Source organism: Argentina silus (genome assembly GCF_951799395.1).
Source record: "Argentina silus genome assembly, chromosome: 4".
Lineage (NCBI taxonomy): Eukaryota > Metazoa > Chordata > Actinopteri > Argentiniformes > Argentinidae > Argentina > Argentina silus.
In genome coordinates, this window is record NC_139658.1 from 4585245 (window position 1) to 4607426 (window position 22182).

At 45.8% G+C, this 22182-nt stretch overlaps 1 protein-coding gene across 1 annotated transcript in view; it reads left to right on the forward strand.

Moving 5' to 3' along the window:
- kif21b (kinesin family member 21B) overlaps positions 1–22182 on the forward strand; it is a 53241-nt gene that overhangs the window by 9732 nt on the left and 21327 nt on the right. The window contains exons 2-8 of the mRNA XM_083669257.1: positions 17839–18061; positions 18291–18473; positions 19882–20031; positions 20338–20478; positions 20844–21035; positions 21174–21289; positions 21397–21592. Of these exons, the coding sequence (XP_083525383.1) occupies positions 17839–18061; positions 18291–18473; positions 19882–20031; positions 20338–20478; positions 20844–21035; positions 21174–21289; positions 21397–21592 (1201 nt within the window). The remainder of the gene's footprint in view (positions 1–17838; positions 18062–18290; positions 18474–19881; positions 20032–20337; positions 20479–20843; positions 21036–21173; positions 21290–21396; positions 21593–22182) is intronic.

Consider the following 22182-nt stretch of genomic DNA (forward strand, 5'->3'; position numbering starts at 1 on the left):
CTCCCCCCTAGGAATAATAGACAGATGAGACTGTGTGTGTGTGTGTGTGTGTGTGTGTGTGTGTGTGTGTGTGTGTGTGTGTGGATGGAGGATTGACCCAGAATCAGCTCTACTGATGCGGAAGGATGTGGCGGCTTCTGTGACATCAGTGATGCTCATTTTGAACCCTGGGATGTGACACGCCTGTCCCAGTGAGCCCCGGTTTGAACGTCTGAACCTCTCGAGTGGCACTGATCACACATCTCACTCCTCCGAATGCTCAGGTCGCTTTATAATGGGGTTGGGTTATAGTACGGTAAAAGTTCACCGATTCACTGGTTTCTACATGATATAGATGATTTGGAGATGTCTAATCCATGTTTTTTTTCTCATTTGTGTTAGACAATACAGGTCATTTAGAGATTTGACATGGACCTAGAGAGGGAGTGGAGAGAAAGAGTCAATGAATGATGCCCTTCTATGTGAATCCAGGACTTGTCTTACTGTCCCATAGAGTGAGAGAGAGAAGCAGCGGTACACTGCTCCCTCTTTGCTTCTTCCTGTTATGCCTTGATGGATGATTGGCCCATCATGTCCACTGTATGTATGACATGTGACCTACCTGCAGCAGCCATATTCCCACCCTCTCTAACACGGTCGCCATAGATTTCACAGATATGTGAGTCCTCTAGTATCCCAGAGGTCCTAGTCTGAATACTCTTGTTATCGTATTCCCTATGTCCTGTGGTATTGTTGTTATTGTTCTCTACCAGTTGACCTTGAACACAGTCAGTCAAACACATCAGCCAAGTATTAGCGAGTGAGATGGCTAATAGCTAATCGCTAACAGGCCTCAGGGTATGGGACTGAGGGGTCTCTGGGACTCGTTAGCTAATGGTTGTGTGAGAGGTCTGAACATTGGTCTGAAGTGATGGGTGAGTTTGTAGTTTGTGTGTCAGTGTTGGTGAAGAATCCTTGTGTCAGACATGCTTGCGAAAAGGCTTTCCCTCCAGTTCAGAGAGCAATAGACTGACAGCTGAAGGGGACTGTGTGTGTGTGTGTGTGTGTGTGTGTGTGTGTGTGTGTGTGTGTGTGTGTGTGTGTGTGTGTGTGTGTGTGTGTGTGTGTGTGTGTGTGTGTGTGTGTGTGTGTGTGTGTGTGTGTGTGTGTACCACGGCTTCGTTGTCTATGGGAAACATAGCCTAACTAGGCTAGCATTCGCAACCTGACTGCATGACTTGCAGTATTAATGAGTAAGTGACAAACTGTATGTCAGTGTGTGTGTGTCTGTCAAGCTCCAGAGTGACGTGCTCGTCTGAGTCCTCCAACCTCTGTTCTCTGACCTGTAGCATTGGTCCTCTCTGGGTCAGCCATCCCCAGCGGTGTCTTGTTTGTTCAGGTTTGGAAGGAAGGTGGTCAACAAATGGAAGGTGGTCAACTAAATACAATATATATAACTAAAGTAGGGAAGGGACTTGTGTCTCACATGTCAAGTCCATTAATGTCAAACAATCCTTGTGGGTCTTCAGGCCAAACGAGAGAACCATCCAAACTAGAGGACCTTGACCATTGGTTGAGAAGTGGTAGAGAGTGAGCATGTGCTACGCTGTGTCATGTCCTTCAGGCTGGAAGTACACCTGACAGTAAGGAATGTAGGAGCAACTCTGCACTCTTGGGCTATAGGGTGTGTAGTCAGTTATTTAGTGTAGAAAATGCAATCTAATCTACCTACACCTTGTATCGTCAGGGTGTTTGTGTGTGTGTGTGTGTGTGTGTGAGCAAGCTTGTATGTTAGTTTATCTGTCTGTTTTTGTGTGTCGGGCTAGGGGTTAGCGTGAGAAAAGTGCAGTGTGTGTGTTAGGGTTGGGCGGTATACATTTTTTCAGGAGTATGCGGTATTACCAGGGACTGGCGGGAGCCGCCTTTGCTCCATATATTTAATCTACGTGTTGAGGGGGGTGTTTCCAGGACGCTGGACTACACAGTTAAGCCTTCTCGAGGTGTCGTGGGCCTAACTTAACGAAACACCGGTGACAGAAGGTGCCCACTTGATAACCCCAATGACATGCTGCTTACCTCAGTTGGCTAGAGTAGGTAACCGGTGAATGGTACCACCTGAGGAATGACTCCGTAGACCTATGACGGCGTAGCCTGATGTTTGCTATGGTGTTGCATCGAATGGTGGATATATCACTCGCTTTGTTGGTTTGATTTGGCCTTCTACATCTGTTTTACCTTGGATCATGGCACAAGGGATTATAACATCTTGTCCTGTGTATTAATAAATGCTAAAGCTAGCTTAGGCTAGTGACTGTTGTGAATAGAGCAGCTGACAACTAGGGAAAGACCTTGTGACAGAATGGAAAGACAGCTGACAGGAGGAAATAGACCCCACCGGGGCGGCATTGGGTTAGCAACTCAATGCTGCAGTAACCAAGGTTGTATAAACCTAGTGGTTACACCCTACCTAGCTACAGAAACGACTTTGAGAAAAACACCCCTAGAGTCTGCGAGAGCGGGGGCGGAAGATGACTCATCTATGGCTAACATGGTTATTGACTCTGGAACGGACCTGACTACGAGTAGGGAAAACATGGCTGTGGAAGGCACTAGATCAGAGATGGGTGGGAAGAAGCTCCAAACTTGTTCATGCGGCTGGCAAAAGGTAACAACTTTGAAGGGTCTTAGAATCCATCAAGGGAGGAGGAAGTGCTTGGTAGAGGGAACACAGGGATCCCGCATTGACAATTATTTCCTCAGAAGTATGTCAAGTCAGTCGGTTGAAGTCCAGCGGCAGGAAGTAAACCACAGTTCGCAGGACATCAGCACCCCTGAAGTAGGTCCTAGCACTGAAGAAGACAGAGAGACCAGCCAGCCCAAAAGGGAAAAGATTAGTGCCCAGAAGCCGAGAGTTAAATGGCCAGGGGCTTCAGAAAACAGGGTATGGGAAGGTATCAACAGTGACTTGAGTAGGATTTTAGACAAGTTGAAAGGTACTGCCGAGAGTAAACTGGAGAAAATGGGCGATATTATCTATGATTATGGAGCAGAAAGATTTGGCGTGTCCGAGAAAAAGAAGAAGACAGGTACTGAGGTAATTAAATCTAGGCGCCAACAGGAAATGGATAGACTTATCAGGGAGAGAAGACAGCTCAGGAAACAGTGGAGGAAAGCTACAGAGGCTGAGAAGGAAGGGTTAAATAGGCTGCAGGTAGATGTGAAGGAGAGACTGGCAGTGTTAAGAAGAGCAGAGAGCATTAGGAAAAACAGGAAAAAGAGAGAGCGAGCTAGAACAGCATTTTACAAAGATCCATTTAGATTTGTGAAATCGTTATTTAGTAAGGGGAAAAATGGTAGCCTTAGGGCTCCAAAACAGGAGCTTGAGGGACATCTGGAGGAAGTGCATAGAGACAGAGAAAGGTCTAGACAGCTACCCCTCCCCCCTGACATTCCACCTATTGGAGAGATAACCAGTCAGTGTGACGATAGCCCACCTAGGTGGAAAGAGGTACAAGAGATAGTAAGGCGGGCTAGGGCGTCTTCAGCCCCAGGGCCCAATGGAGTCCCTTACAGGCTGTACAAGAGTGCGCCAGATGTGCTGAGGTTCTTATGGACATTGATGAAGGTAGTCTGGAAGAAACAGGTTATTCCTAGGGCATGGCGTAGAGCAGGGGGAATTTTTATTCCCAAAGAAAGAGACTCTGTAGACATTAGTCAGTTTAGGCCTATAAGCCTTCTTAATGTGGAAGGGAAGGTTTTCTTTAGTGTGGTGGCACAGAGGTTGTCTAGTTACTTAGTAAAGAATAGCTTAATTGACACTACGGTGCAAAAGGCTGGAATTCCAGGCTTCTCCGGGTGCTTGGAACACACCAGCATGATTTGGAATCAAATTCAGACAGCTAGACATGAGAAGAAAGACCTTCATGTGGTATTTTTGGATCTGGCGAATGCTTTTGGGTCAGTACCGCATAGTCTGTTATGGGAGGCGTTTGACTTTTTTAAAGTGCCAGACAGTATAAAGAGGTTAGTTAAAGCTTACTTTTGTGACATTCAACTCTGTTTTACTACAGCAGAGTACACTACAGCTTGGCAACAGCTAGAGATAGGCATTATGGCAGGCTGTACAATTTCCCCTTTGGCCTTTACCATGGCAATGGAAGTCATAATCAGAGCCTCGAAATGGGTAGTGGGTGGGGAAAGGTTGCAGGGAGGGCTGCGCCTCCCACCAATCAGGGCTTACATGGATGACATGACAACTATGACATCAACAGCCCCTTGTACTAGGAGGCTACTGGATAAACTAAATAGCAACCTAGAATGGGCTAGGATGAAAGTGAAGCCAAGCAAGTCTAGGAGTATCTCCATTGTCAAAGGGAAGATAGCTGATAAAAAGTTTTTCATTGGTGGGGAAGTGGTTCCAACAGTGTTAGAGAAACCGGTTAAAAGCTTAGGAAGATGGTATGACGCAAGCCTCAATGACAAGAGTCAATGTGAGGAGTTGAGGCAGGAGATGATTCAAGGCATCAAAGGTATAGATAAGTCAGGGCTCCCAGGCAAGCTAAAGTTGTGGTGCCTACAGTTTGGATTGTTGCCTCGGCTGATGTGGCCACTGACAGTTTACGAGGTTCCCATATCGAAGGTTGAAAAAATGGAAAGGTTGATTAACTCTAATATTAGAAAGTGGCTTGGAGCCCCGCGCTGTCTGACCAGTGTGGCCCTGTATGGAAAGGGCATGCTAGAGCTGCCGATTTCTAGTCTGACAGAGGAATTTAAATGTGCCAAGGCTAGACTGGAAATGACTCTAACCCAGTCAAAGGACCCAGTTGTTAGAAGTGCAGCGCCCATAGTTAAAACTGGAAGGAAGTGGAAGCCTAAAGAGGCAGTGCAACAGGCACAGGCAGCCCTTAGCCATAGGGATATCATTGGGCAGGTTCAGCATGGACGTGGAGGTCTAGGGCTGTGTGCAGGAAAACCTGTGTGGAGTAAGGCAACAGCAGTAGAAAGGAGGAAACTGGTAGTGGAAGAAATACACAGACAGGAGGAGATGATAAGATGTACAAGGGCGGTGGCACAGGCAAAACAAGGCCAGTGGGTAAACTGGGAGAGTGTAGTGAAGAGAAGCTTGAAGTGGAAGGATTTGTGGAGCATGGAGGCAAGCAGAATTAAATTTATCATAGGGGCTACTTATGACGTACTGCCATCTCCCCAAAATCTTAATCAATGGTTGGGTGAGGATGCTGCCTGCCCGTTATGTTCCAGCGTATGCACACTTAGGCATATAATGACTGGGTGTAGAATCAGTCTTTCTCAAGGGCGATACACGTGGCGTCACAATCAAGTGTTGAAATGTTTAGCTGCTGCAGTTGAGGGAAAACGGCTAGAAGTAAACTCGCTAGCTAGTAGTGGCCAGCGGAAAGACATTGCATTTATAAGAGAGGGAGAGACTGGCGTAAGGAGGCCAGGGCGCAGCTGCGCGCAGGGACAGTTGCGAACTGGCGCAGATTGGAAGTTAAAGGTAGATTTAATTGAACAGCTAATCGTACCGGCTGAAATTGCTAGCACTAATTTGCGGCCAGACATGCTGCTGTGGTCTGAAGCACAGAAGCTAGTTTATATTATCGAACTCACGGTCCCTTGGGAAGACCGGGTTGACGAGGCTTATGAACGAAAGAAAGCTAAATATGCAGAATTAGCGGCAGACGCGACACAGCGTGGGTGGACCGCTTTTGTTCGCCCAGTGGAAATTGGTTGTCGAGGATTTGTGGCCAAGACAACCTATGCACTGCTAACGGAGCTGGGTATTCGCGGACGAGAATTGAAACTGGCGATAAAGAATATGTCGGTAGCAGCGGAGAGCGCTAGCCAGTGGCTGTGGCTGAGGCGGAAGATCAGTAGCTGGGGTTCCCGTTAAAGGTAAGATGCAACAGCGACTTGACTAGAGCATGAGGTAGCATAGCTTGGCATTGTTTGGCTATATTAATGAGAAGGCATCGTGTCATATTGTGGTGGTGAGGGGTTTTGTACTGCCATTGTTTGGCTATATTTATGAGAGGATATCGTGTCATAGTGTGGTGGGGGGGGTTAGTACTGCTAGCCAGTGTAGGCTAGCTATGAAGTTGCACGGACACAAACATTCCCCCACAACATAAATAAAGGGCACACTCACCCCTCCTTTCCCTAATCCGGGACCGTATCCACCCGGGGGCTTCCCCACCTCTAACCCTTCCCTCTACCCTAAATTAGGGTTTGAATCCCTGCATCTACACTTATATAAAGACATAAACATAAACACATGCACACACTATTTAGGCCCCCACATACACCGTTCCCTTACCTTACAGAAAACATTTACCTTAGATAGGGCATCACACACACACACTGATGGGGTGGGTAGGCTGATAGATTGGTTGTAGGGTTTAAGTTAAAGATAGTATTGAGGTAGTGGTGTTGAGGGGGGTGTTTCCAGGACGCTGGACTACACAGTTAAGCCTTCTCGAGGTGTCGTGGGCCTAACTTAACGAAACACCGGTGACAGAAGGTGCCCACTTGATAACCCCAATGACATGCTGCTTACCTCAGTTGGCTAGAGTAGGTAACCGGTGAATGGTACCACCTGAGGAATGACTCCGTAGACCTATGACGGCGTAGCCTGATGTTTGCTATGGTGTTGCATCGAATGGTGGATATATCACTCGCTTTGTTGGTTTGATTTGGCCTTCTACATCTGTTTTACCTTGGATCATGGCACAAGGGATTATAACATCTTGTCCTGTGTATTAATAAATGCTACATCGACAAACTGAATTATTGATGTGGTGACTGATATACCGTATAACATTTAGCCTAAACAATCATTAGAACTTTACATCCCGATCACATCTTGACAAACTAAACTAAACAGTTGGATAGCATAATATGACAGCTTAATAATAATAATAATAATAATAATAATAATAATAATGCATTCAGAATAATATAACTTGTCTCATGTCCTATGTCTATGAATACCGCATTACCGTTATACTGCCCAACCCTAGTGTGTGTGTGTCTGCCTATGTGTATCGGAGTGGGGTTCATGCAGTTAATGTCTGAGTTATAGAGGCATGGCAATGTAATCTCCCAGAGTGTGTGTGTGTGTGTGTGTATGCTGTTTGGCGGGGGGGGTCAGGGGCAGGGCAGATACAGCACTCCATTGCATTTACTGTACTACCATTTAATCAGAGACATGGGTGGGGTCAGCCTATAGTAACAGTACAACATGTACTTCTGAACTGCAGTTCTGATATTACTGCTACTGGAAGTGAAAGTGACTGAGCCTAATCTGAAGAGAAGGGAACACTGGATTTGGAGCTATTTGCACAGCAGTGACTGATCGTCAGCCTACTTTCTGATATGGCCTGATGGACTCCTCCCCTCAGACCCTCTTCTCTGATGGACTCCTCCCCTCAGACCCTCTTCTCTGATGGACTCCTCCCCTCAGACCCTCTTCTCTGATGGACTCCTCCCCTCAGACCCTCTTCTCTGATGGACTCCTCCCCTCAGACCCTCTTCTCTGATGGACTCCTCCCCTCAGACCCTCTTCTCTGATGGACTCCTCCCCTCAGACCCTCTTCTCTGATGGACTCCTCCCCTCAAACCCTCTTCTCTGATGGATTCCTCCCCTCAAACCCTCTTCTCTGATGGACTCCTCCCCTCAGACCCTCTTCTCTGATGGACTCCTCCCCTCAGACCCTCTTCTCTGATGGACTCCTCCCCTCAGACCCTCTTCTCTGATGTGTTTTGAAAAAGAGGCAAGGAGGGAGGACACTAGGAACTGAGGAAAGACTGAAGAGATTCACTCATGGTATTGGTTGATATCTACTGTACCCAGAGGAGACTGGCATTGGCAGCATCCTGGTAGCACAGTGGGCACAGACGGGGCAGCCACGTTAGCAGACGCGTGACACGTTGGCAGATGAGCAGCAGCAGGTCACCTCTCCAGGGTGCCCCTTCCACCACCTGCGCTGCCCAACTGTCCCCTGTCCCCCCCTCCCCAATTCTCCCCCCTCCCATCTCCCACCTCCCTGTCCCCCCTCCCAATCTGCCCCTGTTCACATAGCTAGCTATAGTACCTCCCCCACCTGGTTTACACACGGTTATTACCCAATTACCCCCCCTCCACCTTTCCCTCCTTCTGCCTCTTGCACCTGAGTCTTCCACCTGACACCCCTGTTTGATACCTTCCCACCCCCATCTGAGCCTCCAAACTCCCATCGCCCTCCCACCTGCTCCCCCATGTTCACATCTCTCCACTGTTCTCCACCATACCATAATAAAACACACTGCATCTATGAAGCAGTCGTATTTAGGACCATATTCTGTCTAAAGCCCAGATGGTTTAAAGCCCAGGTAGGTTTAAAGATTTGGCTATAGTCCTCTCCATGGCTAGACTGGGTGCCAGACAGTTTCGTGTACGGCTGTAGCCAACCTGCACTTTCTTGCCAAGGCAGCTAGTAGCTTTGTTGAAAGCCGTACCAGTCAAATGACCTTGCCCAGCCACTGCCTATGGCAGTTACTGAGCAACGTAGGACCGTCTGGTTGTGTCTGCCTTTCTGGCCTTTGTCCTGCCAGCTTGCTGGGCTGCACAGACAATACAGTGGGTACAAATAGAGAGACAGCTTTACTGAATGGCCTTGGTAGATATTCCATGGTGGGCAGACGTCTGCCACCATCTAACACACATGCACACATGCACACATGCACACACACACACACACACACACACACACACACAGCCCCAGTGTTGACACATCAAGAGTATTGCCTCATTGACCTTCACTACTTTCTGTCTCTCACTTTGAAGTCACTAGCATGGTAATCAGACTGTATAGACAAATACATCATTGGATCAATGAATTAAATAGTGTGTGATGGGCATCTAGAGGGATGAGAACGTCGGTCGATGGCTTCCACCAGGATCTCCGACAGGCAGTGTTGATCACAGGAAATCAATACGGCCACTGATGAAATGCATGAAAGAGGCAAAATGGCTATTCTGTCGATGGTCAACGGAGTTCTCTGAATGTGAATGATACTCTAACAGATTAACATTAGCAGTCTAGCCAATGATCTGTAATAAGTCATATGGGGATGGTATCAGCTGGTTCTATTGAATAATAAATAAAACATCAACATGTAGTAAACTAATGAAAAACACAGTTTAACCCTCTGTACCATTGTTACAGTCTATTATAGAGGATCAGTATCAGTCAAACCAACACATCATCATAAACATGTTGAAAGTGGAACTTGTTTGAACCAAACCAAACCCCTCTCCTGTCATTTTAGAATGGGTTTAAACCTAGTAATGACCTCCATTGTCAGTATCCTGTCCTGTCTCCCTTCTAACCACAGTACTGTGAAGGCCTCTCTAGTTTCATCACACTGACACTGATACGCCCAGAGCTCCCATCACAATAACAGGCTGGGCCTACTGAGTTCTCAGGCCTTTTCATCCCAACATCTGACTGAATTAATGTATTATTTTCTCTCTCCTGAGAAGAGAGAGAGAGAGAGAGAGAGAAAAAGAGGTAGAGATGCAAGAGTGCGAGAGAGAGAGAGGGAGACTTCAAAGACTTTTTGATCAAGTGTATCTCTACAGCTTCTCTGAGTGTGTATCAGATCGATGCGGTGTGACGAAGCAGTTTTCACTGCATGTTACAGTAGCTGTTATCACATGTGCTTTTAGTGTGTTGGATGTTAACACTTGCCATGAGGCACATGACAGGGGAAGTCACCCCAGACCCATAGGGAAGTTAGGTAGAATAACGGAACAGCCCTATTCATGGCTCACTTTCCTACAAAAACAACCTATTCAGACCCATTTTAAGAACATAATGAGCCATAGAAGACTAGAGGCACTAACAATGATAGAATGATTTGAATCTGTGGGGTGTAATATTCTTTTGACGCTTTTGATTATGATATTCTGTTGGGTACCATAAGAAATGGAACAGCCCATATTGCATTCTGGTTATTCATCGGCCTACCTGCAAGAAATACAAGCTAGAATTCATAGCCTCTCAAAGATAGAATGTAGCTGAGTAGAATAGAATGGAGTGGACATACATTTGTATGTTCATATTGCGTGCATGAAACAATTCATAGTGGGTCATGAAATGCAACACACACACACACACACACACACACACACACAATGGGCTAGATTTTTTCTTTTTTTTTTCTTTTTTTAATTCAGAAACTAGCTTTTGTTTAACAGCTGCAGTGTGGAACATTGTGCAAGTATTATTATCAGTCTGGCTTGTAGAAGTGGCCCCCTTGTTTTCCATAACTCACTTCTCAGTGATAAGATACTCTCTCCTGCTTTTGTCAGCAGGAAAGCCTGTGTGTGGTGCTATCTTGTTCTAATCGTTACCATAGGAACTTGACTTTGGGTTTTCTGAAGAACACAGCTTATAGCTATAGAAATATAACTTATAAAACAGACAACCAGACAGGATGAACGGTTGTCTTGTTTTCATAGCAACCCAACAACCCGTGGTGTTGTTCTGCAATGCTATCACAAAACTGTCCATTTATAATGTTGTGTGTATATATATATCTATTTATATATATATATGTGTAAATAGATGTTTTGTGTTTCTAATGCCACAGCTGACAGACTGAACTTAGAATTGAGAGGAGCAGTGTGTGTGTGTGTGTGTGTGTGTGTGTGTGTGTGTGTGTGTGTGTGTGTGTGTGTGTTGTATCTGACACAGCCCCAAACCAGGCCACACCTGATAGCCCCAGTACTGAGATGATAATAATAATAATACATGTATTTATTGAGCACATTTTCGTGCAGACACTGCAGCCCAAAGTGCTGTACATACAAAGTCAGAGAAACAATAGTACAATAGAAGAAAAGTGAAATAGGAAAACAATAAATAAACAGAGATAGGGGAGATAAGGTAGACATGGGTTGTTCCCTATGTGGTTGATCCTCTGGGTCTCTCCTAACATGGAGAGGGATGAATATCCGGACAACGGAATGATCTAGAAAAATATGTAGATGTACACAACTGTGCATAGATGATATCATTCACTCTCCCTCAGCTGATAGCAGCCAATGCACAGCACTCCCTCGTGCCTCTCTCTCTCTCCCTCTCTCTCTCTCTCTCTCTCTCTCTCTCTCTCTCTCTCTCTCGATAATCTTGAGCTTTAGTCATCCACCTCTATCTTAACCTCTGTGGACAGACAGGAGCACTTTGAAAGAAGCCTTTAACAAGCTCTAAAGAAAAGAGCAACAGTCGCACACGCACACACACACACACACGCACACGCACACGCCCTCCCAAAAACAGTGTCCCTGTTCTATCCCCCCTGCTGTGCCCTAGAGTTTCTGATTAGCAACACATCCTGAACGTCATGCTGGGTCTGGCCAGCTGTGAATCAAACACACACACACACACACACACACACACACACACACGCATGTACCAGTGGTTGTGTCAATTCAGGCTAATCCTAATCTCGCTTTGCGTTCTGACAGTGACTAATCAGAAATACTGTACATGCTCGGATTATGACAGAAAGAGCGAAGGAAAAAGAGAAAAGAGGTCAGGCACCGTGTCTCAGCTTATGTAAGCATAACCCTAACCCACGTAGAAATAGAGTAACTAGAAACTCTGTCCCCTCTACACTGATATAGTGATGTACTGATGACCCTATCAGCCTCCATGATGGTGCTCCAGGTCTGTATTTATGAGGCTGTGCCAACACTCTGTGAGTGGGATTTACTGTCCTGCATGGGCGCCCTGCCCAAACACACACTAGATTCATTTGACACACACAGGTAATGAGGTGTGTGTGTGTGTGTTCGTCTAGCTGTGTTATTAATGAGAGAATTGACACAAGGGGGATATTAAGTACGCTGTATAATGAGTCTAACTGCGTGTGCGTGTGCGTGGATGCGTGTGTGTGTGTGTGTGTGCATGCATGTGTGTGTGTGCACGCACGCTCAGCAGGTGGTGTGTGTATGTGTAAAGGATAGCTAAAAAGGACACTAAGGAGGCCTTTAAAATAAGTGACAGGGTGTGGCTACAGATAGTGAGTATGCAAATTAGTTTTATCTGCATGCAACATGACAGCACTCTCTCTCTCACACACACACACACACACACACACACACACACACACACACACACACACACACACACACACACACGCACACGCACACACACACACACACACACACACAAACACACACACGGTTCTGCCTGGCTGCCTGCTGTCTGTCTCCACAGGCATATGCATGTATGTGTATGTCAGTGGCGGCTGGACTGAAATTAGGAATGGCATCATTCTTCAATCCCTCTCTCTTTCTCTCTGTCTGCCCCCCAGTGAAAGTTAGTTGTTTTTGAATGTGGAAACTTTATTAATTGTTAGGGTTAGGGTTAGGGTTAACATAATGATGGGCTGGGGGTGAGGTTATCCTATATATGCCACTAAACTCTCCTCACCCCATGATGTCATTTCCTCTGTTTATTAAGGGAAAGGGACAAAGGGGACACCCCCCTCCCCCCTCGACCCACCCACCCACCTACACACACTGCTGCTTCTGCTTTGATAAACACACACATTCAACATCCTCCATTTCTGTCTAACAAAACATGACATACAGTTCAGTTGGCCTTGGCACATAGCTACTATTCTCTACCTGTTAGCACCGTCCAATCAGCAAGGCAGTCAGCCAGTCTGGGTTTGTCCTCATGTCATCAGCTATTGTGACACCTTTGTGGAAAGAGGACTCAGGCCAGGATCTGTGTGTGTGTGTGTGTGTGTGCGTGCGTGTGTGTGTGTGCGTGTGTGCACACTTGGAGGCAGAGTGGAAAGATGTTATCCATTAAGAGTGTGTGAGGGATGCACAGCTGGCCCCAGGAAGGTTAAATGTGCTTATGGTTGTAGGACAGACCTTTTTCCATTAAAGGGGTATATATTTGATAATGGGAGAGGCAGAGAGTCAAAGAAAGAAAAAAAAATGAACATGTAGGAGGGCGAGAATGATAAATAGCCATTTATTTTTCTGTTGGAGAGGAAGAGAGAAACAGAGAGAGAGAGATAAACAGACATAGAACGAGAGAAATAGAGTCCAGTCTCCTGCTGTTATCTCTCAGGAGGGGAAATGGAGGAGGCCCGTTTCCACCCCTCCACCCCTCCCTTGTGACCTACTGATCTGTTTTTACTGGCACCGGAGAGAGGGAGAGGAGGATGGAGGGAGGAAAGAAAGGAGAAAGGGAGAAGCATAGGGGAAGTGAGAGGAGAGGGTATGAAATAGTGTGTGTGTGTGTGTGTGTGTGTGTGTGTGTGTGAGACCAGAGTTGTCACGTCATGATGGAATGATGATGGACGTTCAAAGAAAACAAGTACTCTGTGACTGACTTCCTTAGTTGAACCCAGGCCAGGAATAGAGAGAGAGAGAGAGAATAAGTATGAGTTTCCAGTGAAGGATTCACAGGTCAAGTGTATAGGATTAACAGTGTGTGTGTGTATGCCTGCTACTGTATATCACAAATGTAGGTGTGTGTACCTTCTAGTACTATTGAGATATCTAGCTTTATTGAACAGTTTTACAGTATGAAAATTGTGTCTCTATGGACCTGTATCGAGGGAGATTGAACTGTGCAGTTACACACACACACACACACACACACACACACACACACACACACACACACACACACGCGTGGACACACACACACAGGAAAATAGCACACACTCTAAATAGCACACAATGGCACTATGCTGATTTTATTGCCACTCTGGCTCGTTAGAGATAGACTTGGCATCCATGGGCCTTAACGCTTAATACTGCTTTGTGATAGGCTGGCCAGCTGGTTGGCTGGCCGTTGTGTGTCAGTCTTGAGTTGTGATAGGGTGTACAGTTGTAGGAACGAGTGATTTGCATAACTGGTCTTTGACTGTCTATTCCGCATGCACGCACACACACACACACACACACACACACACACACACACACACACACACACACATGGTGGGTCAGTGTGTCACATTAGGAGTCGCTAGGCCTCTGCAGCGGGTTCTGTTGCTAAGGAAACAGGCCCTTCCTGATCTCTGACGGCAGTGTGTAGAGTTCTGGCAACAGAAGAGAGAACCAAGGAAACTACTGACAGTTTGTTTCTGTCTTTTTCTCCCTCGTTCTCTTTCTTGTTCTCTTTCTTGTTCTCTCTCTCTTTGCTAAGATGTAGTGTGCTAAGATGTAGTGTGTTAAGATGTAGTATGCTAAGATGTAGTGTGTTAAGATGTAGTATGTTAAGATGTAGTATGTTAAGATGTAGTGTGTTAAGATGTAGTATGCTAAGATGTAGTGTGCTAAGATGTAGTGTGCTAAGATGTAGTATGTTAAGATGTAGTATGTTAAGATGTAGTATGTTAAGATGTAGTATGTTAAGATGTAGTATGTTAAGATGTAGTGTGTTAAGATGTAGTGTGTTAAGATGTAGTATGTTAAGATGTAGTGTGTTAAGATGTAGTATGTTAAGATGTAGTATGTTAAGATGTAGTGTGTTAAGATGTAGTGTGTTAAGATGTAGTATGTTAAGATGTAGTGTGTTAAGATGTAGTATGTTAAGATGTAGTATGCTAAGATGTAGTATGTTAAGATGTAGTGTGTTAAGATGTAGTGTGTTAAGATGTAGTGTGTTAAGATGTAGTGTGTTAAGATGTAGTGTGTTAAGATGTAGTATGTTAAGATGTAGTGTGTTAAGATGTAGTATGTTAAGATGTAGTGTGTTAAGATGTAGTATGTTAAGATGTAGTGTGTTAAGATGTAGTGTGTTAAGATGTAGTGTGTTAAGATGTAGTATGTTAAGATGTAGTGTGTTAAGATGTAGTGTGTTAAGATGTAGTATGTTAAGATGTAGTGTGTTAAGATGTAGTGTGTTAAGATGTAGTGTGTTAAGATGTAGTATGTTAAGATGTAGTATGTTAAGATGTAGTGTGTTAAGATGTAGTATGTTAAGATGTAGTGCCCTTTAGTGTTAAAGGATTCATTGGGTGTTAAAAGACATGCGCACACATATGGGAACGATCTTGCTATCACTCTGTGGTTAACAACAGCTTGCCACTGTGTGGGTGTGTGTGTGTGCATGTTCGCATGAGTGCATGCGGGGGTGCGTTGGTGCGTCGGTGCAAATGTGTGTCTTGATCCCTGGATGTCCAGGAAGTGGTTAACCGTCCTCTTCTCTTTAAGCCAACACTCCATTTGATCAGAACAGCACCAGTTGACTTATGACTCTGATGTCACTCTGCTGTCAAGACACACAATGGCTGGAGCAGGACACATGGCTCCCAGTTGCACAAACAGTCCCCCTGTCCCTCTGACACACAATGGCTGGAGTATGACACATGGCTCCCAGTTGCACATTACGGCTGATGATGTTGACACACAATGGAGGAGTTCTGACACATGGAAACAGTAAAAATGTGTCTTTGGTTAAATGTTACATATAAGAGCTGAACCCATGGGGTGTCTACTGGAGGCCTAAGTCATTTCCAGTAAGCAAGCAATGTGTCAAAAATTAACCCACTCTCAGTAGGTTAAAGGTTCGCCATATCATCTTGACTTGGAAGTTGTAGCTTAGTTATCCTCCCCATGATTGTGTGAATTCAACTCATAATTAGTCCTATTGGGTTTGATAATGATCCTAATTACTGTATCTCCCTCATAGCGAGTTTCTAATGAGCTCCTAACAGTGTGTGTCTGGTGGGAGTGGGATTGGGCTGCTAACAAAGCACTAGGCTAATGAATGCAGACAGAGGAGGGGGTTAGAGTGTTTTTTTGGGGGAATGTGTGAAGGCCCCCCGGTAGTGTAAAGAAGTCTTCCTATTAAAGTGAGGAGATGAAGGATAGATGGAGGTATTAGAGGAGTGCGTCAGGGAACTGCTTCACGGCTGAGTTGGTTCACTGAGATTTACAAACTGTGTCTTTCCATCGCTCTCTCTCTCTCTCTCTCTCTCGCTTTCTCTTGCTTTTGTCTCACAGGAAGTCAGTTAATCAAGGTTTCTAGGTTATTTTTAGCTGTACCCTCCCTAGGCGTGTGTGTGTGTGTGTGTGTGTGTGTGTGTGTGTGTGTGTGTGTGTGTGTGTGTGTGTCTGTGTGTTACTGGGACCTGTGCTGTCCTGTGTGTGTGTGTGTGTGGGCGTGTGTGCGTGTGTAAACACAAGGGGTGTCAGTTTTGCAGCCTCCTGAGGATACTGTCATGGGCGGATGTGCATGGTTGTGTGAATGCACACGTCCCTGTGCGTGCGTGCGTGCGTGCGTGTGTGTGAATAAATGATTTATGGCTATAGCATTTCTTGTTGCAGTGGGTCAGTGGCACACTGTCATTGTTGCAGTGAGTGTGTTTGTGTGTGTGTGTGTGTGCGTGCACGTGTGTTCTTCCTAGGGCTATTCTCATGTGATATACTGCTGGTCAACAGAGGAATCCTTCTGTGCTGTCCAGGGTTGGGTTCCACATCTATCTTTTTTATAGGAAGGAGACAGACAGACAGACAGACAGACAGACAGACAGACAGACAGAGAAAGACATGCAGGAGAAAGAGATATGTTGTGAGAGAGAGAGAGAGAGAGAGAGAGAGAGAGAGGGGGGTGGGGGGGGCATCCTATGCAAAACTGAGGGTGTGCCTGCTCTATTTTCTGTCTTTCTTCTCTCCCCTTTCTCTCTGTCTTGTATGTCCTCTCTGCTGTGTGAGAGAGAACACTCCTCAGTCCTTTCACATCCTCTGATATCCACAACTGCATCACACACACACACACACACACACACACACACACACACACACACACACACACACACACACACACACACACACACTCACAGTTGTCAGATGTACAACCAGAGTAATACACTGTGAGGAGACAATGCCAGATCCTTCTATTAGTATATCCATCCATTAGTAATGAGCTGAAAACTATCCAATTGGGATCCAATGGCATGACCTAACGGTCCAATGGCATGACCTAACGGTCCAATGGCATGACCTAACGGTCCAATGGCATGACCTAACGGTCCCTGCTTATGCCCTTAAAAGGTTGGATGTAACTGATTATGTAAATGTGATGGAGGTAGTACATTTAATGTGTCCTAATCTTTCTTTCTTCCTGCTGGGGCCATAGATACTGAAAAATGTATGCACTCACTGCAATGTAAGTTGCTTTGGATAAAAGCGTCAGCTAAATGGCTTATATTTCTAAAATCCTGTTGTCAGCATTGGGGGACGGGCTGGTGTATGCTCGGGTAGTGTTTGGGGTTCCTTGTGTATTGATGTGTGTGTGTGTGTGTTTGTGTGTTTGAGTGTGTGTCTGCTTTGCAGCTGTTCAGATTGGAGTACATGGGGGAGTTAACGTTTCTGTGGAATCAGGGTGGGAGTATGTCCCTAAGGGAAGGATTGAAGGGTTAGTGGGGGAGATGCACTCTTTCTGCTTGGTCATCGCTTTTACCAGCTTAGAATAATTAAATCCACACTCCATGTTGTCTACTTAAGTGCACGTTTTGCAGTCTAGTATCTAATCCTTAGATTAGCAGGCCTTATAGTATCGTGTAGTTAGGGGGGTTAAAACATTGACAATGTATGAATGTATGTATCTCTATTGTATGTTAATTATTTGTATTCTTTACACTAGAAATAGTAGGGGAATAAATGCATTATTTTAACGGCTTACATTTATAGCCCCTAAACGTGTTTTTCTCATGCTGTGTCAATGTTTTAACCTGCTGCCTTTTGTTTTTACCCCTTGTTGACTATGACTTGGAACGTGGTTTAACCCCTTCCTGACCTTGCCTCTCCTCTATTTCCAGGATCCGTCCTCAGATGGCGAAGGAGAAGATCGAAGGCTGTCACGTCTGTACGCTGGTCACGCCCGGAGAGCCCCAGGTGCTGCTGGGAAAAGACAAGGCCTTCACCTACGACTTTGTGTTCGACATCGACTCAGCCCAGCATCAGATCTATGACGCCTGTGTCCACAAACTCATCGAGGGCTGCTTAGAGGGATACAACGCTACTGTGTTCGCCTATGGACAGGTATACCCATGTACTGTAAATACACACACACACACACACACAAACACACACACACACACACACACACACACACATACAGCTTTTGTGACTACAACCCCACTGTATTTGCATATGGATAGGACAGACATACGTGCAAACACGGAGGTACACACAAACACACATAGACATCGAGTAATGACAGGATTGCATGCGATGTGTGACCTCTGTCTTTAACTCTGTTGTATCCCAGACGGGCTCAGGGAAGACCTACACCATGGGCACAGGGTTTGACATGAACATCTGTAAGGAGGAGCAGGGCATCATCCCGCGGGCAGTGCACCATCTGTTCCAGGGCATCCAGCAGAGGAGGGCAGAGGCCCAGGGCGCTGGCACACACCCGCCTGAGTTTAAAGTCAGCGCACAGTTCCTAGAGGTAATCACCCACATACACACACACACACACACACACACACACACACACACACACACACACACACACATCATAGCCTGCACCCACCCTCCAGAGATGAAGGGGTAAGAGTGTGTTTATGGTGGTCTTGGTAAAATGGCTTCCATTCTTCCTCTCCTCGTCTTCTCACCTTCGTCTGCACGCTTGGCTCCGACCCTTTGTGAGAAATGCCTCTACTCTTCTCACAACAGAGAGACAATGACCATCCCTAGTGGAGACCTCTAGCTTCATGGTGGTCTTGTGTGTGTGTTTGTGTGTGGGTGTGTGGGTGTGTGTGTGTGTGTATGTGTGTGTGTGTGTGTGTGTGTGTGTGTGTGGGTGTGGTAACCCTAACCAGATGTGACATTAAACAGGAAGATGGAGGGATCAAGCCTAGGTAATATAACAGGAAGCGACAGCCTGATGACAGACACACAGTAGAGCCCAGTGGGTCCTGATTGATGTCAGTCATTAGCCCTGACATTACCCATGAGCCCATGGAAAAGGGGATGAATAGGAAAGGGGGGTGAGTATGGAGATATGAGCTGATATATGTAATAGAGTTTAACTGGTTGTACCGAGAGGTGCCTGGTGCGTATCTGTTGTCTGTTTAGTGTTTAGTAGCATCTGTCAGGGGTGTGTGTGTGTGTGTGTGTGTGTGTGTGTGTGTGTGTGTGTGTGTGTCTGATTTGTTTTTATCAGTGTATATATTTGTGTGTGTGTGTTAGTGGTTAAAAGTGTGTTTTCTGGCTCTCTGCCCTACTCCAGGCTCTCTCTGGGGACCACGGTAATAGGCTGCTAATACTCTCTGATTCACTTAGAGATGGCTCTCTGCTTAACTCTTCTCTATCTCCATCTCCATCTCCATCTCCATCTTTCCCTCTGTCTCTCCTCCCATCCACCCCCCTCTGGCTCTCTTTTTTATTTATTTATTTATTCTTTACTGTTTTTGTCTTCTCTATTCTATCTTTCTCTTTTAGTCTCTCTCTCTCACTCCACCCCCCCCCCCCACCATCTCTCTCTCTTTGTCCTCTCTGTTGTTGGTTCAGCTGTAGCCTACTGTCACTGTCAGGTCATGGGGTTATCAGTGTTGAGGGCAGCCTTGGGGCAAATTCCTTTTTAATCCCATAAATTCAGAAAGTGTTTCGAAACTCCAATTCAATTCCAAAGCATTTTATTTCCAATTTACAGAAGAATGTAAAGAACACACACAGTTGAGTTGAAGACTACTGGAATATACACTATACCCAGATATATTTTTCAATGGATTGAAAAAATAATGCATTTAATGAATGAATGCTTTTTTCAATAATCTGTTGTTTGTTAATGTACAGAATGTGTGTGTTGGTGTGTCTGTGTGTTAATAATGTGTATTCCTGTGTGTGTTTTACAGTTGTACAATGAGGAGATCCTGGACCTGTTTGACGGGTCGAAGGATCCAGACTGTAAAAGCAGGAAGTCCAACATAAAGATCCATGAGGATGTCAGTGGCAGTATATACACCTCTGGAGTCACCTCACGACTCGTCACCTCAGAGGAAGAGGTCTGTGTGTCTGTGTGTGTGTCTGTGTCTGAGTCTGAGTCTGTGTGTGTGTCTGAGTCTGTGTCTGAGTCTGTGTCTGTGTCTGTGTCTGTGTCTGAGTCTGAGTCTGTGTCTGTGTCTGTGTCTGTATCTGTGTGCATGCGTGTGTGTGCGGTTATGTAAGTCATATATGTAAGTGTATGAAGATAAAGGATCTTTTGTGTGTGTGTGTGTGGATGCACGTGTTTGTGTGTTACTGTTACAGTATGAATGTGTGTTTCTCTGTGTATAGTAGGCTTCTAAATGCCAGGATCATTTGTTTTGCAGCTGTTGCAATGTCTGAAGCTGGGTGCTCTGTCTCGTACCACGGCCAGTACCCAGATGAACGCCCAGAGCTCCAGGTCTCACGCCATCTTCACCATCCACCTCTGTCAGATGAGAGTCTGCCAACAAACGGACATCGACATGGTGAGGAAGGGTCGGATGGAGGGAGGGATCGAGAAAGAGAGAGATCGGGGGAGAGATCGGGAGAAGAAGAAAGAATGAATGAGCTCAAGTGGAAATAAAGAACATTTGTGTGCTTGCTTCAGCTGCTTGAAGTATTTCTATTCCCACTGATTATTGGCCAAGCAGCTTTTGACCAAGCAGCTGTTATTGGCCTTTACAGATGAGTGTTTTCAATAACACCACGATGTCAATATTACATATCATCTTACATTTCCTCATAGCCAATAAACAATGAAGTCGTTAAAAAGTATAAAGTGATAAAGCTTGTTGATGATCCATCTTGTCGAGACAGCAGTTGTTAACTCTTTTGTACCTCTGTTCTCCAGGTAAACGGGGGTGTAAATGGTGATGTTACCGAGGAGGTGAACGGTGTATCGGGAGGGACCATAGCCAAGCCTGAGTACGAGACCCTGATGGCCAAGTTTCACTTTGTGGACCTGGCTGGTTCAGAGAGACTGAAACGCACAGGAGCCACCGGAGAGAGAGCCCGGGAGGGCATATCCATCAACTGTGGACTGGTGAGTAGTGCGTGTCTATGTGTGTGTGTGTGCTTGTACGCGCATGTGAATTGTGATTTAGTGAGACAGATGTGCTTGTCTGATATGATTCTGACGTGTGTGTGTGTGTGTGTGTGTGTGTGCGTGTGTCTTCCCTAGCTGGCTCTGGGAAATGTGATCAGTGCACTCGGAGACCAGGCTAAGAAAGGAGGCCATGTCCCCTACAGAGACTCTAAACTCACACGCTTGCTACAGGACTCACTGGGAGGAAACAGGTAACACACACACACACACACACACACAGCCCTTTTTTACTGCTGATACATAATACCTCACCTCACCTCACTTACTCTCACCCTCCCTCCCTGTCTTTCCCTCCCAGTCGCACGGTGATGATAGCGTGTGTGAGTCCGTCGGACCGGGACTTCATGGAGACTCTGAACACTTTGAAGTACGCCAACCGAGCCAGGAACATCAAGAACAAGGTGGTGATCAACCAGGACAAGACCAGCCAGCAGATCAGTGCTCTGCGGGCCGAGATCGCCCGGCTACAGATTGAACTAATGGAGTATAAAGCGGTGAGAAAGAGAGGGGGATGGAGGGATGGAGGGATGGAGGGAGGGACGGATAGAGAGGAAGGGAGAAAGAGTGAGGGAGGGACGGAGGGGGTAGAGAGAAAGGGATTTATGGAGATTGACACTTTTGAATTGGAAGGGGCCAGGGACAGAAGAATGAATAGATGAGAGGGAAGGGGGTGGGAGGAAGGGAGGGATGGAATGATCACTTTCCTTCTCTGGATCAACTTTGACCCTAGAGGTTATGGGACACGAGGGATCGTTTAGAGCGATAATGTGATTAACAGTGAGTTACTACGGTTACTAGACTACTGAGTTAATGGTGCGTAGCCATGGTGAGGGTCTTGAGATTACCTCATTGGGTTAAGAGAGATCTGATCTGTCTGAAGAGAGTCTGAGAGTAATGGAGCGGGTGATTGGGTGAAATGATGGTGTCTTGTCTATGATTGGATACATTGTCATTGTACAGCTCCAAATATACATACAGTATATGTCTGTGTGTTTGGTGTCGCAATAGGGTTATTGGGGGGGAAATGGTGTTGTCCTGCTTATTTATTGGATTTGATTGGGTGAAATGACATTCACTCTGCATT